The sequence below is a fragment of the Gopherus flavomarginatus genome, chromosome 9, assembly GCF_025201925.1.
Source record: "Gopherus flavomarginatus isolate rGopFla2 chromosome 9, rGopFla2.mat.asm, whole genome shotgun sequence".
Taxonomy (NCBI): domain Eukaryota; kingdom Metazoa; phylum Chordata; order Testudines; family Testudinidae; genus Gopherus; species Gopherus flavomarginatus.
Window position 1 is genome coordinate 38,792,717 of NC_066625.1, and position 14,464 is coordinate 38,807,180.

A 14,464-nucleotide genomic window follows, 5' to 3' on the forward strand; every position below is an offset into this window, starting at 1 on the left:
CCCCTGGGGGAGGGAGCAGGAGGTCTCCACACACTGCCCTCGCCTGCAGGCACCGCAGCTTTCGTTGGCTGGAAACAGGGAACCATGGCCAACAGGAGCTGCAGGAGTGGTGCCTGTGGACGGGGCAGCGCATGGCGTCACCTGCCCCTCCCACTCCAGAAGCCGCTGCCAGACATGCTGGCTGCTTCTGGGAGCAGTGCAGGGCCAAGGCAGACAAAGAGCCTAACTTAGCCCCACTGCACCATCGCCCAGGAGCCACCTGAGGTAAGCGGTGCCCGGCTGGAGCCACACCCAAGCCCCTCCTACACCCTAAACCCCAGACCTAGCCCCCTCCCAGAGCCCGCATCCTGCACCCCAACCCACTGCCCAAGCCCTGAGCCCTCTCCTGAAACCAGCATTCCACATCTCCTCCTGCATCCCAAGCTCTTGCCCCAGCCCTGAGCCCCCTCCTGCACCCAAATTCCCTGCCCCCGCCCAGAGCCTGCACCCCTTTCCACACCCCATCCCACTGTCCCTGCCTGGTGAGTGACTGAGTGAGAGTGGAAGAAAGCGAGCAATGGAGGGAGAGAAGATGGTGTTAGCAGGGCGGGGCCTCGGAGAAGAGGCTGGGCAGGGGGCAAGGCACAGGTGTTTGGGTTTGTGTGATTACTGTTATTTCTACATTTTCTTTGAGGTAGATCTTGGGTTGCACTTAAATTCAAAAGGTAATCTTTGCTTAAAAGGTTGGAGACCACTAGTCTATGGTATCTGCAGAAACCATTTATTAACTTTAAATAATTTTTTTAACTTTTGTCCTTTAACTTATTATTTACTCTGTTTTCTGATATCATGTATGAAAAAAGATTTGGAAACAAACTGCACCATTTATACAGAGGGGATTGGATATCCCTTTACTTCCCATCTGATGGTTCTCCATCTTTTTTAAAATGTTCTCCATTACCATTAACTGCTAACAGCCCTTTAAATTCAAGGGGGATTTTCTGGAAAAAAAGCCAAATGCCTTCCCTGCCAATTAGAAAATGGTGCTGGGTCTTTACTACCATGCTCCCAAAATTAACTAGGTGACTGCAGCTGATCATACTAGCAAGCCTATGTTCAAGAAAAGCGTACCTCTTATGCTGCTGAACATACATGCCCCATCTTGGCATTTCATTGATATCAATGAAATGCAAATATAAAGTAATACAGATGTTAAAGGATGACCCAGTTGCAATGAGGTTAGAAATCCAAAAGGAAAGAGAATAAATTCTTAAAATACAAAGAAATAAAAGCACACAGAATATTTCAACACAGTAGTAAAGCAAAGCACCACCCATGTTTGAAAGAATAGAGTACACCTCTACCCCAATATAACGCTGTCCTCGGGAGCCAAAAAAATCTTACCGTGTTATATCAAACTTGCTTTGACCCGTCAGAGTGCACTGCCCACCCCTTCCCGAGTACTGCTTTACCACGTTATATCCAAATTCATGTTATATCTGGTTGCGTTATATCAGGGTAGAGGTGTATATAAGCATCGCAGCACTTCTCCTGTTACCCAAGACAGGAAGAGAGAATTCCTGACAGGAGGGCACACAAGTCCTTTTTTCCACTGTTGATGTAAATTCTGCCGAAAGAATCAGTCAACAGGTTAGGAAGAACAACGAAGTGGCCATCCTCTCCCTGCACAAAATCAAAGGACTCTACTTTTCCAGAGAAAGAAACAGACAAAGGCAAAGTGAAGTCTGGAGTTTGAGAGGAAAGAGATCAAAAGATAAAATATGGATTCCATGGGAGAAAGGAAAGCATGTGAAAACTTTTAGGGATTCAACAACATTAGACAGGCTTCAACTCATTATTCTGAAGAATGAGAAACAATGAGTAACAAACAGAAAATATTAATTTTCTATTTTAGATGAATAATATGAAAACAAAGGCACTCCAGAGTTAACTGAATCTTTGGTCCACCACTGAACAAGATTCTTCCAGCTGGCAAGTCTCTTGTGTCTCAGGTCAAATTCTTACCTGAGGACTGTTTCACCTATTGCTGTAACAAGGAGGCTATGGTCGATTAAAATAATGTCTGCAGAGTGACCTAACTTTCCACTCAACTTCACCTGTTAACAAAAAACAAAAACAAAAACCCATCAGTTAGAAGGGACATAATTGAAAACCAGCTGGTGTCAGCACTGCATACCTGGGTTGCAAAGCAGGAACACAGGAATTACCATACTGGACCATGGCCATAGACCATCAAGTCCAGTATCGTGTCTCTGACAGTGTCCAGCACCAGATGCTTCAGAGAAAGATGAAAGAAATCTTGCATTAGGCAGAAGTAGATCTCCTCCTAATCCCTAACAGTTAAAGGGTGGTTTAAATTCTAAAGCACAAGATTTAATATCTATTCCAAAATTTGTTAGGATTAACTATTATATATTCTAGTTATAGAAATAAATGTCCAATCCCTTTTCTGAATCTTGCTAAAAAAAATTTTAAATAACTTTTTAAAAGCAATAGTCTCTAATGGTTCAATCCACTGCAACAATGTGCATTTGCTTCCATTGAATAGCAACTTTAGGATCATGACTGTGGCAGTGACGTAGGATAAAAAAAACAGGGTTATTTCTCCAAGAGCATTTATTTCTGCATAAGACCAGGCTTGCTAAACAGCCAAGTGTGCTGTGATAAACAGTACATGCTACAGGTATTCACAATACAGAATCATTTGCAACAAAGACCCAAAAATCATCTCTTATTGAGTAAGAACAGATATTATTAGTTTTGGGCTCTCCTACCACAAGCCTTATTAAAACAGACTAGCGTACATTTTTAATGGTTCTAGTTTTGTAATATTCAGAGCAATTATGTCACAATTCTACTATAGCTGCTGCAGAATTAATGGTGTAATACAGAAAACAAAGAGTTGTCTACTATTATTGTGTGAAAGTTACTGGTAACCCTCCTAACAACTAACGGTTTGGCCATTAGGGGGAAGCAGAAGCCTCACGTACACAGTACCCTGAACTTTTGAACTATCTTTTCTCTTCTGCCTCAAAGCAGAGAAAACTTGCTTCAAACCAGTTTTTACTAACCAGATAACAGAGTGCAGGGTTTGCCACCTACCAATCAAGTGTTAACACGCAAGGGTCTTTGTCTAAAGTGTATAAAAGGCTTGTGAAATTTGTATAGAACAGAGTCTTTTGTACCAAGTATCAGAGGGGTAGCCGTGTTAGTCTGGATCTGTAAAAGCAGCAAAGAATCCTGTGGCACCTTATAGACTAACAGACATTTTGGAGCATGAGCTTTCGTGGGTGAATACCCACTTCCTCAGATGCATGCATGGGTATTCACCCATGAAAGCTCATGCTCCAAAATGTCTGTTAGTCTATAAGGTGCCACAGGATTCTTTGCTGCTTTTGTACCAAGGTACAGGGCTCTCCTTTCTTCTGCAGAATAAAGCATCTTTTCCTTATCCCTGTCAGGTTGTTATTGGCTCTCAGCTAGGCAGATCCAATATTTCGGTAACAATTGTGACAGCATTCCCCATGGTGCAGCCTGAGACCGTGGGATTGCTGTGCCCCCTGAACTCTCTCCAGCTTGGGGTGTGTCTCACAATGCCTTGCTAGTGACCAGCAGCAACCCCTCCAGGTGCTGTTATCACTCAGCACAATCATATGTGGCGACCTCACACCCAGCTAGATTGCATGAATGCTCCAAGAGCCATTCATGAATCACACAGATAGGCACCAAAGTCACATCCCTCCAGCTTCCAGCATGGTACCTCAGGAATATACCACTGACTATCTCTTGGCATCCAGCCATCAAGGCCATGAGTCAGCGTGCCTCAGTTTCCCCTTTCACACACAGAGCAAACCAGGTTTGTTATGGTTTCTCTGCTGTGACAAGCTTTAAATCTGTTTACATGTATTAACTGAGAAAGAATGGTTACTTACATTTCGTAACTGCTGTTCTTCGAGATGTGTTGTTCACGTCCATTCCACATTAGGTGTGTGAGCGTCACATGCATGAGCGTTGGAAACTTTTTCCCTTAGCGGCTCCCGTTGGGCCAGCGGGGCCCCCGCCAGAGTGGTGCCACTGCGCCATGCATATATACCCCCGCTGGCCCGACCCCCTTCAGTTCCTTCTTGCTGGCGACTCCGACAGAAGGGTAGGAGGGTGGGTGGTGGAATGGACGTGAACAACACATCTCGAAGAACAACAGTTATGAAATGTTTACGTCCATTCCACATTAAGTGAATCACAAACTTACCTTTGGAGGGTAGGAGTCACGAAACATTTGACTGGAGGACCGCCCTGTCAACTGCTGCGTTCTCCCATGCCTGCTGGTTGACCACGTAGTGGGTCGTAAAGGTGTGCACCAATGACCAGGTGGCTGCCCTGCAGATCTTCTGGACTGGGACCCATGCCCGGAAGGCCGTGGAAGCTGCCTGAGCTCTGGTCGAGTGGGCCATGACCACCGGAGCTGGGACACCAGCGAAGTCATAACACACCCAAATGCAGTTCGTAATCTACGACAAGATTCGCTGTGTTGACACCAGACTGCCCCTCATCCTCTCAGCCACAGCTACGAATAGCTGCATAGATTACGAAAGGGTTTGGTGTGCTCCAAGTAGAATGCCAACGCTCGGTGGACATCTAAGGTGTGCAGGCTGTGGTGACTTGGGTCCGTATGTGTTTTTGGAAAAAACAACGGCAGGCAAATGTCCTGACCCAGATGGAATTGTGAGACCACCTTTGGGAGGAACTTAGGGTGTGGGCGGAGCTGCACCTTATCTCTGTGAAACACAGTATATGATGGTTCCGAGGTGAGAGCCCTCATCTCCAATACCCTTTTGGCCAAGGTGATCAACACCAGGAATTCCACCTTCCAGGAAAAGTGGAGAAGGGAGCAGGTAGCTGCGGGCTAAACGGGGGCCCCATGAGCTTAGAAAGGACTAAGTTGAGATTCCATGGGGGAACAGGGGGGCATGAATAAGGGAACACCCTTTCCAGACCTTTGAGGAATCGTCCCACCGTTGGGTGGGAGAAAACCGAGCTACCTAAAAACTCTGGGTGAAAGGCAGAAATAGCCACCAGGTGCACCTTAATCGAGGATGGGGCCAGCCCTTGCTGCTTAAGGTGCAGAAGGTATTCCAGAATGGTTGGAACCGGGGCCTGGAGCGGTTGCACCTGTTGTGATCTGCACCAGCACGAGAACCTCTTCCACTTGGCCAAGTAAGTTGGCCTGGTAGAGGGTTTCCTACTTCCAAGTAGAACCTGCTGCACAGCAAGGGAGCACTTTCTGTCCAAGGCACTTAACCACGTAGCTTCCATGCAGTCAGATGCAGCGATTGCAAGTCAGGGTGGAGAACCTGCCCTCCATCCTGCGTAATGAGGTCCTGGTGTAGGGGCAGGGATATCGAGGACTCCACCGACAGCTCCAGGAGCATGCTGAACCAATGCTGGCAGGCCCATGCCGGGGCAATGAGAATGAACAAAGCCCTGTCCCTGAACACCTTGAGCAGTACCTTGTGTGCTAGAGGGATGGGGGAAAAGCATATTTCAGTTCCCTTACCCACCGGATCGCGAATGCGTCGGCTATTGAGCCCGGGCTGCGACCCTGGAACGAGCAGAAATGTGGGCACTGGGTGTTGTCCTTGGTAGTGAATAGGTCCACCCGGGAAACCTCCACCTCCAGAAGAGTGAAAGCACGATGTCCGTTTTGAGCGTCCACTAGTGCATGCAGTAGGACCTGCTGAGGTGGTCTGCCAGCTCGTTTTGCTCCCCCAGGAGATACACCACCTCAAGGTAAATGGCATGGGCTATGCAGAAGTTTTAGAGGAGAGCTTTGTGGCAAAGCGGGGAGGAACAGGCTCCGCCCTGCTTGTTTATATAAAACATGGCGGTCGTGTTGTCTGTCAGAACTGTCACGCTGTGACCACTCAGAGTGGCGTGAAAGGTCTGGCATGCTAAAAGAACTGCCCTGAGCTCCTTCACGTTGATATGGAGCGATTGCTCCATCCCCAACCACAAGCCCCGAGTTCTGAGATTCCCCAGGTGAGCTCCCCATCCGAGGTCTGACGCGTCTGTTGTGCAGCAAAGGGGATGCCCTTGTAAACTTCTGTCTGGGACTGCCACCACCTCAATGAGTCCAGCACGTCCCCCGGGGCTGTTACTATCAAATCCAGAGGACCGCTGCCAGGGTGGTATACATGGGCGAGCCAAGCCTGCAGAGTTCCGAGTCTCAGTCTGGCATGCTTGACCACATGCGTGCAAGCTGCCATGTGGCCTAGCAGTCGCAGGCAACATCTGGCCATCGTAGTGGGGAACTGGCACAGGTAGCTCACTGCCTGCTGGATGGTCAGGAATCGTGATTCCAGGAGGCATGCTCTTGCCTGTACCATGTCTGGGACCGCCCCTATGAACTCCACTCTCTGTGCTCGGACGAGAGTGGACTTGGGAACATTGACCAGGAGCCCCAGCCTGCGGAATAGATTCAATGTCGTCTGTACGTGAGTCTGAACCTCTTCTTTGGATCGACCTGCCAGGAGCCAGTCGTCGAGGTAGGGGTAAACTCGAATCCTCTGTCTCTGCAAGCATGCTCCCCACCACCGCCATGCATTTTGTGAATACTTGTGGGGCCGCAGCAAGGCTAAACAGTAAAACCGTGAACTGCTACTGTTCCTGGTTCACAGTGAAGCGCAGAAATCGGTGATACACTAGGTGGATGGCGATATGAAAGTATGAGTCCTTCATGTCAAGGGCAGCGTACCAATCTCCCCGATCCAAGGAGGGGATGATGGTACCCAGAGAGACCATGCAGAACTGGGTCTTGACCAGGAACTTGTTGAGCTCGTGCAGGTCTAGGATGGGACGAAGACCCCCCTTGGCCTTGCGGATGAGGAAGTAGCGGGAGTAGAACCCTTTCCCCCTTAGGCCTAAGGGCACTATCTGTACCGCCCCCACCTCTAGGAGCGAGTGAACCTCCTTTTCTAGGAGATGCTCATGAGAAGAGTCCCTGAAGAGGGACGGGGAAGGGGGGCGTGGGGTAGGCAGGGAGGAAAACTGTAGCATGTACCCACTTCACACCATGTGTAACACCCAATGGTCCGACGTAATGCTGGACCACGTACAGGAGAAGCAGGACAGGCGGTTGAGAAAGCACAGGGATGGATCCAGTGGATGATCTGGTACGCTGTCTTCGAGCGTGCCTTCAAAAGTCTGGCTTAGAGCCCAGCTGAGGCTTATGTTGGCCTTGGTTCTGGCCCAGCCTATTGGAATTGATGTTATTCTAGCACCGCCTCCTACTGTCTCCGCCTCGCCTGTAGTAAGGCTCCTGCTGAGGACGAGGCTGGTACTGGTGCTGAGGAGAGGGCTATGGCTTAAAGGGCTTCCTCTGAGTTGCCGGGGTATGCATACCCAGTGACTTGAGTGTGGCTCTAGAGTACTTAAGGCTATATAGCTTCGAATCAGTTTGGTTAGAGAAAAGAGTCCGAACTCTTCAAATGGGAGGTCCTGAATCGAATTCTGGACCTCAGGCAGCAAGCCTGACTCCTGAAGCCACACTGAGTATCGCACGACTACGCCTGATGCTATTGTCCTGGCCGCCGCGTCCGCCGAGTCCAGGGATGCTTGGAGGGAGGTTTTCGCTTTGGCCTTGCCATCCTCCACTAGGGCCATGAACTCCTGTTGGGAGCCCTGCGGGAGGTTGTCCTTAAACTTCCCCACTGCCACCCAGGAGTTGAAGTTATGCCTGCTGAAGATGGCCTGTTGGTTAGCAATCCTCAACTGGAGGCCCCCTGATGAGTACACCTTCCTGCCAAACAGGTCTAGGCGTTTTGCTTCCTTGGTCTTAGCGTACCATGGGCAACAAGCCCCAGCTCCCTTCTCGTTCACCGCCGAGACAACCAGTGAACATGGGCTTGGATGACAGAACAAGAAGTTGTAACCTTTTGATAGGGCAAAGTACTCGCACTCCACACCTTTGGACATTGGTGCGCTGGATGTCGGGGTCTGTCATATAGTTGTGTAAGTAGACTGAATGGTCTTAATGAGCGGGAGCACTATTCTGGAAGGAGCTTCTGGGCTCAAAATGTCCACCATGGGGTCTTCCTGCTCAACCGTCTCCTCGGCTTGCAACCCCAAGTTATGGGCCACCTTATGAAGCAGTTCTTGGTGGGCCTTGTGGTCTAATGGCAGAGGTCCTAACACAGCCATGCCTGCTACTGCTTCATCCGGGGATGACAAAGAGGTTAGCAGCTGCTTAGCTTCCTCCTGCTGGTCCCCCCGGTCCTCCACCCCCAGGGAAGGGGCTTCCAGCTCAAGCCGGGGCCAGTGGTCCTGGGACGGCAGTGAGTACAGTGCCAGACTTTCCTATCTCTCGCTTGGTAAGGCTGCAGACAGCTTGGACACCACAGCTTCCCTTACAGGGGAGCATCGGCGCAGGGACCAACATCTCTGTACCCAATAGCTGGCCCTAGAGGGAGCACCTTGATGCTGGTGGTAGGCCCACGGGGCCAGAAGGGCCAGTGTCCCCATTGTGGTAGACAGCCAGTTTGTTGTTCCCTGCTATCCGGGGCCTGTTGTGGTAGCTGTATTGGCACAAGTTGGCAGCAGACTCCGGCGACGCCGAGCGTGAGGGCCACCGCAGTGCCGTCGATCTGTGCCAGCGAGAGGCTGATGATCGGCTTCTGGCTGACCGGTACTGGTGTCTTCTGGGCACCTTCAGTGACTCCTGGCTCGAGTCCTGCTGGTGCTGGTCTTGGGGGGGCACCGGAGAGTGCCATATGTCCTGCACTGACCTCGTGAGTTGACTCATCTCCAGTACCGAGACTTCCATCTGAGTCCAGGGTAGCTGGGAGTCCTCGGACTCAGAGCTCAACCAGGACCAGCGCCAGGAGCAATGCCGTGATGGTGACCTCGAATGGCTCACCATTGCCGGCACCTAATCTATTAAGAGTTCAGCAACAATGAAACGCTAACTAACTGATAACTGACTGATAACAGCTATGCAAACACTAAGGCTAAGGGAATTGCTTCTCTTACGAGAGCAAGAGGTTGTTCCAACGCTGCCAGGGACAGTAAGAAGAAACTGGAGGGGGGTTGGGCCAGCAGGAGTATATATTCACGGCGCAGTGGCGCCACTATGGCGGGGGCCTCGCTGGCCCGACGGGAGCCGCTAAGGGAAAAAGTTTCCGATGTTCGTGCACATGACACATGTACACCTAATGTGGAATGGACATGAACAAGTACTCGAAGAACTAGCATTGCCATAAGATTTAACATCCATGTCAAAATTCTTATCCCAAAACTTAACATTAATACCAAAATTATCATCACAGATGTGCATTTACAAGTATCTTTATCTGAACAGAGGGTGTGGTATCATAGTCTGGTTTGAGGTTGGTTTGTTCATTACCCATGGTGTCCTTTGACTCTCTCCTATGTAATCAGTCACTGGCTTTTCTATTCCTCCAGTGTTCCCCTCTGCCTGAGTTCTTATTTTAACTATGTTTCTGGGATTCGGATACCTCAGGGTCTGGCAAGATAGGAGTTTAGGGACATCCTGCATATTGACTGGCCCTTTGGGGAGCTGTCTCCCAACCCCAGGACTGTACATATACAAAAAAATCCAGCTCCCTTTTTGGAGTTATCCTGTTTCCCCCTCTCAGCACTGAGTCACTCTCTGCTCCCCAGAGGGCTGTGCTCTGTACTCTCTGGGCGAGGTGCGTTTACCCTTTGATCAGATGCACCCTTTCCCAGCAGCTTTCCCATAACTGCTCTCTGGTGTCTCACCAGCCTGGGTGAAAACACCCCCCTCTCTGATCATTGGGTCATTTGCATTCTCACAAACCACCACCTGGCAATTTTCTTATCTGAACTCCTCTGTTATCACAGGTGTTGGGGCTGCAACTTGATGCAAAGAGACAGCTACTTTTCAAAAACGTATCAGAAATAGCATCCTGAAAAACTGGGACCTTGACTGGGGTACCCTCCACCAAGGCTAGCTTTAGGCAGATTCCCCTGATTCCCTGGAATCGGGCTCCACGCCTTAGGCGCCTTTTTAATTTTTTAATTTTTTTTTACATACCCGGTGGCGGTCCGGGTCTTTGGCAGCAGTTTGGTGGCGGGGGGTCCAGAGCGAGTGAAGGACCTCCACCCAAGTGCTGCCGAAAACCCGGACCGCCGCCGGGTATTCAAATCAGGCCCTGCAGTTCCTAAAGCCGGCCCTGCCCTCCACTACCTCTTTCTCTGTCCCCAAGAAGTCAGCTGTGTGACTGCTCCCCTCCAGAAGGTCAGTTACACAGTTCTTTCTCAAAACATGAGTCACAGGCTGAGTGCAAAGATGCTGACTCAGCCATCCGGTCCTGGGCATCCTCTCCTTCATGACCAGTGTGGAGACATTCCTGTCTTCCCACTATTCCTTTCCCAGTTTCCGCTCCTGGGCCCCCTTTTCAGACACATTTCTCTGTGCTCCTTAGGAAGGTTCCTCTCCCTTGTTCGGCTGCAACACTCTGCCAGCTAACAACTGGGACAGTTTCCTTAATCACTGACAACTCCTCTCCTGCCCCTGCTCCTGAGGGCATGTTGCCAGCCCCTCCCAGATTTGGAAGCACACTGCTTCCCTGTGTGACAGTCACAGGACTCCTCACCCATCTCAGTGGTTTCTGAGATTCCCTTCTGCTTCTCTGGGCTTCCCTCTAGGATACATTTCCCTATGCTCCCTAGAGCGAGGTTTGTCTCTGGTTCAGCTGCAACTTGCTGGCAGCTAACAACCTGGACAATTCTCTCCCTGGCAGGCATTACACCCCCCTCCTTTCCTGAGATGGTGTTGCCTCCAGCTGCAGTGCAAGAGTTGGTCTCAACCACCCTCCCAAATGGAAGCATGTGGTTTCCCCCTGCTGCAGAAGAACCAAGGAGACTCTCTACCATTCTCTCAGCAGTTCCTGAGACATTACCATTTCCCTCGGGGGTCCCAGCATAAAACTCCCTCTTGCTGCAAGCAAATACTTGAACCTGAGCTACACGGAAAAAATCGTTACCAAGAAGCAGGTCAACTAGGAGGTGTTCCATTACTCCCACAGTCAAAACATTTTCCAAACTTTCCCAAAATCACATGGATTCTAGTTAGTGGTACAAGGAATATGCTTTTGCCCATCCCCACAATCTCTGCCATTTGGCTACGTAACATACTGGCCTTTGGAACCACACTCTGCTTAACGAGAGAGATCTGAGCCCCTTTATCCCTCTGCCTCAAGAGTTCCCCACCATTAATTTGGACAACCTTAAAATGCTCCATGTCTGGTTCTGCAGAGGCTAATCTCATAAAACCAATGAGATAGATTTTGATTGCCTGAGGGGTTTCTGTGTTGAGGACAGCAGAACTAACATGAGCTATTGGTTGCCTGCTTCCTCCTCGCACAAGGCATTTATTCCTCAGGCCATCAGTGGAACTATACTGATAGCACCTTTTGAGCTCTTCTGCTTTTACAAGAGATTTGGATGAGGGTTAGAGGAATGGTTTTGGGGAGGTGAATACCCAGCCTCCCAGCTACCCTCCCTCCTGCTAGGGATAAAATAGGATCATCCCGTCCCACCAGCTTCAAACACCTCTTTCAGTGGTTTGTTTTCAATAGATGCCTGGGTCTGTTTGAAGGCATCAGCAAGAGACTCTATCTCATACACAGAATTTACATCTTTGTCCCATAGACACTGCTTTACATCAGCAAAGAATCCTGTGGCACCTTATAGACTAACAGACGTTTTGGAGTATGAGCTTTCGTGGGTGAATACTCACTTCGTCAGATGCATGTAGTGGAAATTTCCAGGAGCAGGTATACATATGCAGGTACAACCGCATCTGCTCTAACCCCTCAGACACAGACCAACACTTACAAAATCTCCACCAAGCATTCTCAAAACTACAATACCCGCATGAGGAAATAAGGAAACAGATCAACAGAGCCAGACGTGTACCCAGAAGCATCCTACTGCAAGACAAACCCAAGAAAGAAACCAACAGGACTCCACTGGCCATCACATACAGTCCCCAGCTAAAACCTCTCCAACGCATCATCAGGGATCTACAACCCATCCTGGACAATGATCCCACACTTTCACAGGCCTTGGGTGGCAGACCAGTCCTCGCCCACAGGCAACCTGCCAACCTGAAACATATTCTCACCAGTAACTGCACACCGCACCAAAGGAACTCTAGCTCAGGAACCAATCCATGCAACAAACCTCGATGCCAACTCTGCCCACATATCTACACCAGCGACACCATCACAGGACCTAACCAGATCAGCCACACCATCACCGGTTCATTCACCTGCACGTCCACCAATGTAATATACGCCATCATATGCCAGCAATGCCCCTCTGCTATGTACATCGGCCAAACTGGACAGTTGCTACGGAAAAGGATAAACTGACACAGATCAGATATTAGGAATGGCAATATACAAAAACCTGTAGGAGAACACTTCAACCTCCCTGGCCACTCTATAGCAGACCTTAAGGTGGCCATCCTGCAGCAAAAAAACTTCAGGACCAGACTTCAAAGAGAAACTGCTGAGCTTCAGTTCATCTGCAAATTTGACACCATCAGCTCAGGATTAAACAAAGACTGTGAATGGCTTGCCAATTACAAAACCAGTTTCTCCTCCCTTGGTTTTCACACCTCAACTGCTAAAACAGGGCCTCATCCTCCCTGATTGAACTACCTCATTATCTCTAGCTTGCCTGCATATATATACCTTCCCCTGGAAATTTCCACCACGTGCATCTGACGAAGTGGGTATTCACCCACGAAAGCTCATGCTCCAAAACATCTGTTAGTCTATAAGGTGCCACAGGATTCTTCGCTGCTTTTACAGATCCAGACTAACATGGCTACCCCTCTGATGCTTTACATCAGTCTTACATTATGCCTAGGAAATGCTCTTGAGCCATGAGATCAAACATTCCCTCAAAACTTTAACACCTTTACCCCTCACCCATTTTCCAAACAAATCTTTCACTCTGTTCACATATTCCCCAATTACTCATACCAATATCCCTCCTAAGATTCCTAAATTTAACTACATGTTTCAGGGGTAATCTGAAACCTTGGCAAAACAGTGTGTTTAAATTTACAATAGTCTAAAGCATCCTCAGTGGTTATTTCATTTAATACACTTAATGCTTTACCAGTTAATTTTGCAATCAGAATAGGAACTCTCTTGGCATCAGGGATCTTACGCACTGCACACAGCCTTTCAAAGGTAGTCAGATATTCAACAATATCATCTATCTCCTTCTACACAGGACATAAATGTCCCAATTGCAGATTTTTGGAACAATGGCAATCGCTGGGTTCTGCTTCTGCTTCTCTAGCAGGTCCAGTTGGTGTTTTTGCTCTCTTTCTTCCCATTCGCTTTCTTTTTCCTCCCTCTTTCTTCCTGTTTCTCCTTCATCTCCAGTTCTTTCAGTTGCAATAATTTCTCATGCTCTCTCTTTTTTTCTGCAGCCTGCAGTCTAAAAAGCTCCAACGTTGCAATGAAAGCAGTGAAGCCAGTCATTTTCCTGCTTTTCTGTTCCTATTTCCCTTTCCCGAAATAAGCAAACAGAAAACAACAAAGCCTCCTCCTTACTGTCCTTAGCCACCACACTTAAAATCTTTACACCAGTGTATGAAGTGCAAATCTCACTCAGTACAACAAGCGGTGTATTTCACCCTGCTCGCTGCACCACTGTGACAGGATCCCCCCAGGGTGCAGCCTGGGACTGTGGGACCGCTATGCCCCCTGAACTCTCTCCAGCCTCAGCTGCCTTGCTAGTGACCAGCAGCAACCCCTCCAGGTGCTGTTATCACTCAGCTCAACCACATGTGGAGACCCCACACCCAGCTAGATTGCATGAATACTCCCAGAGCCATTCATGAATCACACAGGGAGGCACCAGAGCCACATCCCCCCAGCTCCCAGGATGGTACCTCAGGAATATACCATCTAATGTATTGAGTCACCACCTCATCAACAGAAAGTGGATATACAATAGCCTTTGTATCCTGAGCAGATTTGCCCCACATTTTATCTTTACCAGTCAATTTGTATGAACAGTTCAACAGATTTATTGAGTATAAAAGATAGATTTTAAGTGATATTATGTGACAGACAAAAAGTCGGAGTTAGTTACCAAAAGAAATAAAATATAGGGTTGAGAGTTTAGATTGCATGCTTATAAGATTGGGCAACATCTGGATTATGCGGTTCTTCCTCACCCCACTGGATACTGCAATCCTTAATATACAGGTTTTTTTCCTTAAACCTGGGCCAATCTCCTCTGTTGGAATCTTGTTTCTTCTCAGTGTCTTAGTTGCTTACAGTACAGGTGGGTGAAGGAGAAAAGCCCCGTATGTGTCCACTCTGTCTGTTTTATACCCTCAGACCATGTGCTTGGAAAACACAGGTCCAGGCATTTCTGGGGGCATTGCTTAGTCTCC

General features: G+C 48.8%; 2 protein-coding genes across 11 annotated transcripts in view; one reads left to right on the forward strand and one right to left on the reverse strand.

The window, feature by feature from the left end:
* The window catches only part of TELO2 (telomere maintenance 2), a 384,906-nt gene that overhangs the window by 227,664 nt on the left and 142,778 nt on the right, over positions 1–14,464 (forward strand). The window lies entirely within an intron of this gene.
* The window catches only part of IFT140 (intraflagellar transport 140), a 254,848-nt gene that overhangs the window by 185,839 nt on the left and 54,545 nt on the right, over positions 1–14,464 (reverse strand). For 4 of the 5 annotated variants that reach the window (XM_050968079.1, XM_050968076.1, XM_050968074.1 and 1 more), the window contains one exon: positions 2,005–2,096. The exons of the other annotated variant lie outside the window; for it this stretch is intronic. In XM_050968079.1, the coding sequence (XP_050824036.1) occupies positions 2,005–2,096 (92 nt within the window). The remainder of the gene's footprint in view (positions 1–2,004; positions 2,097–14,464) is intronic. 5 annotated transcript variants of the gene reach the window in all.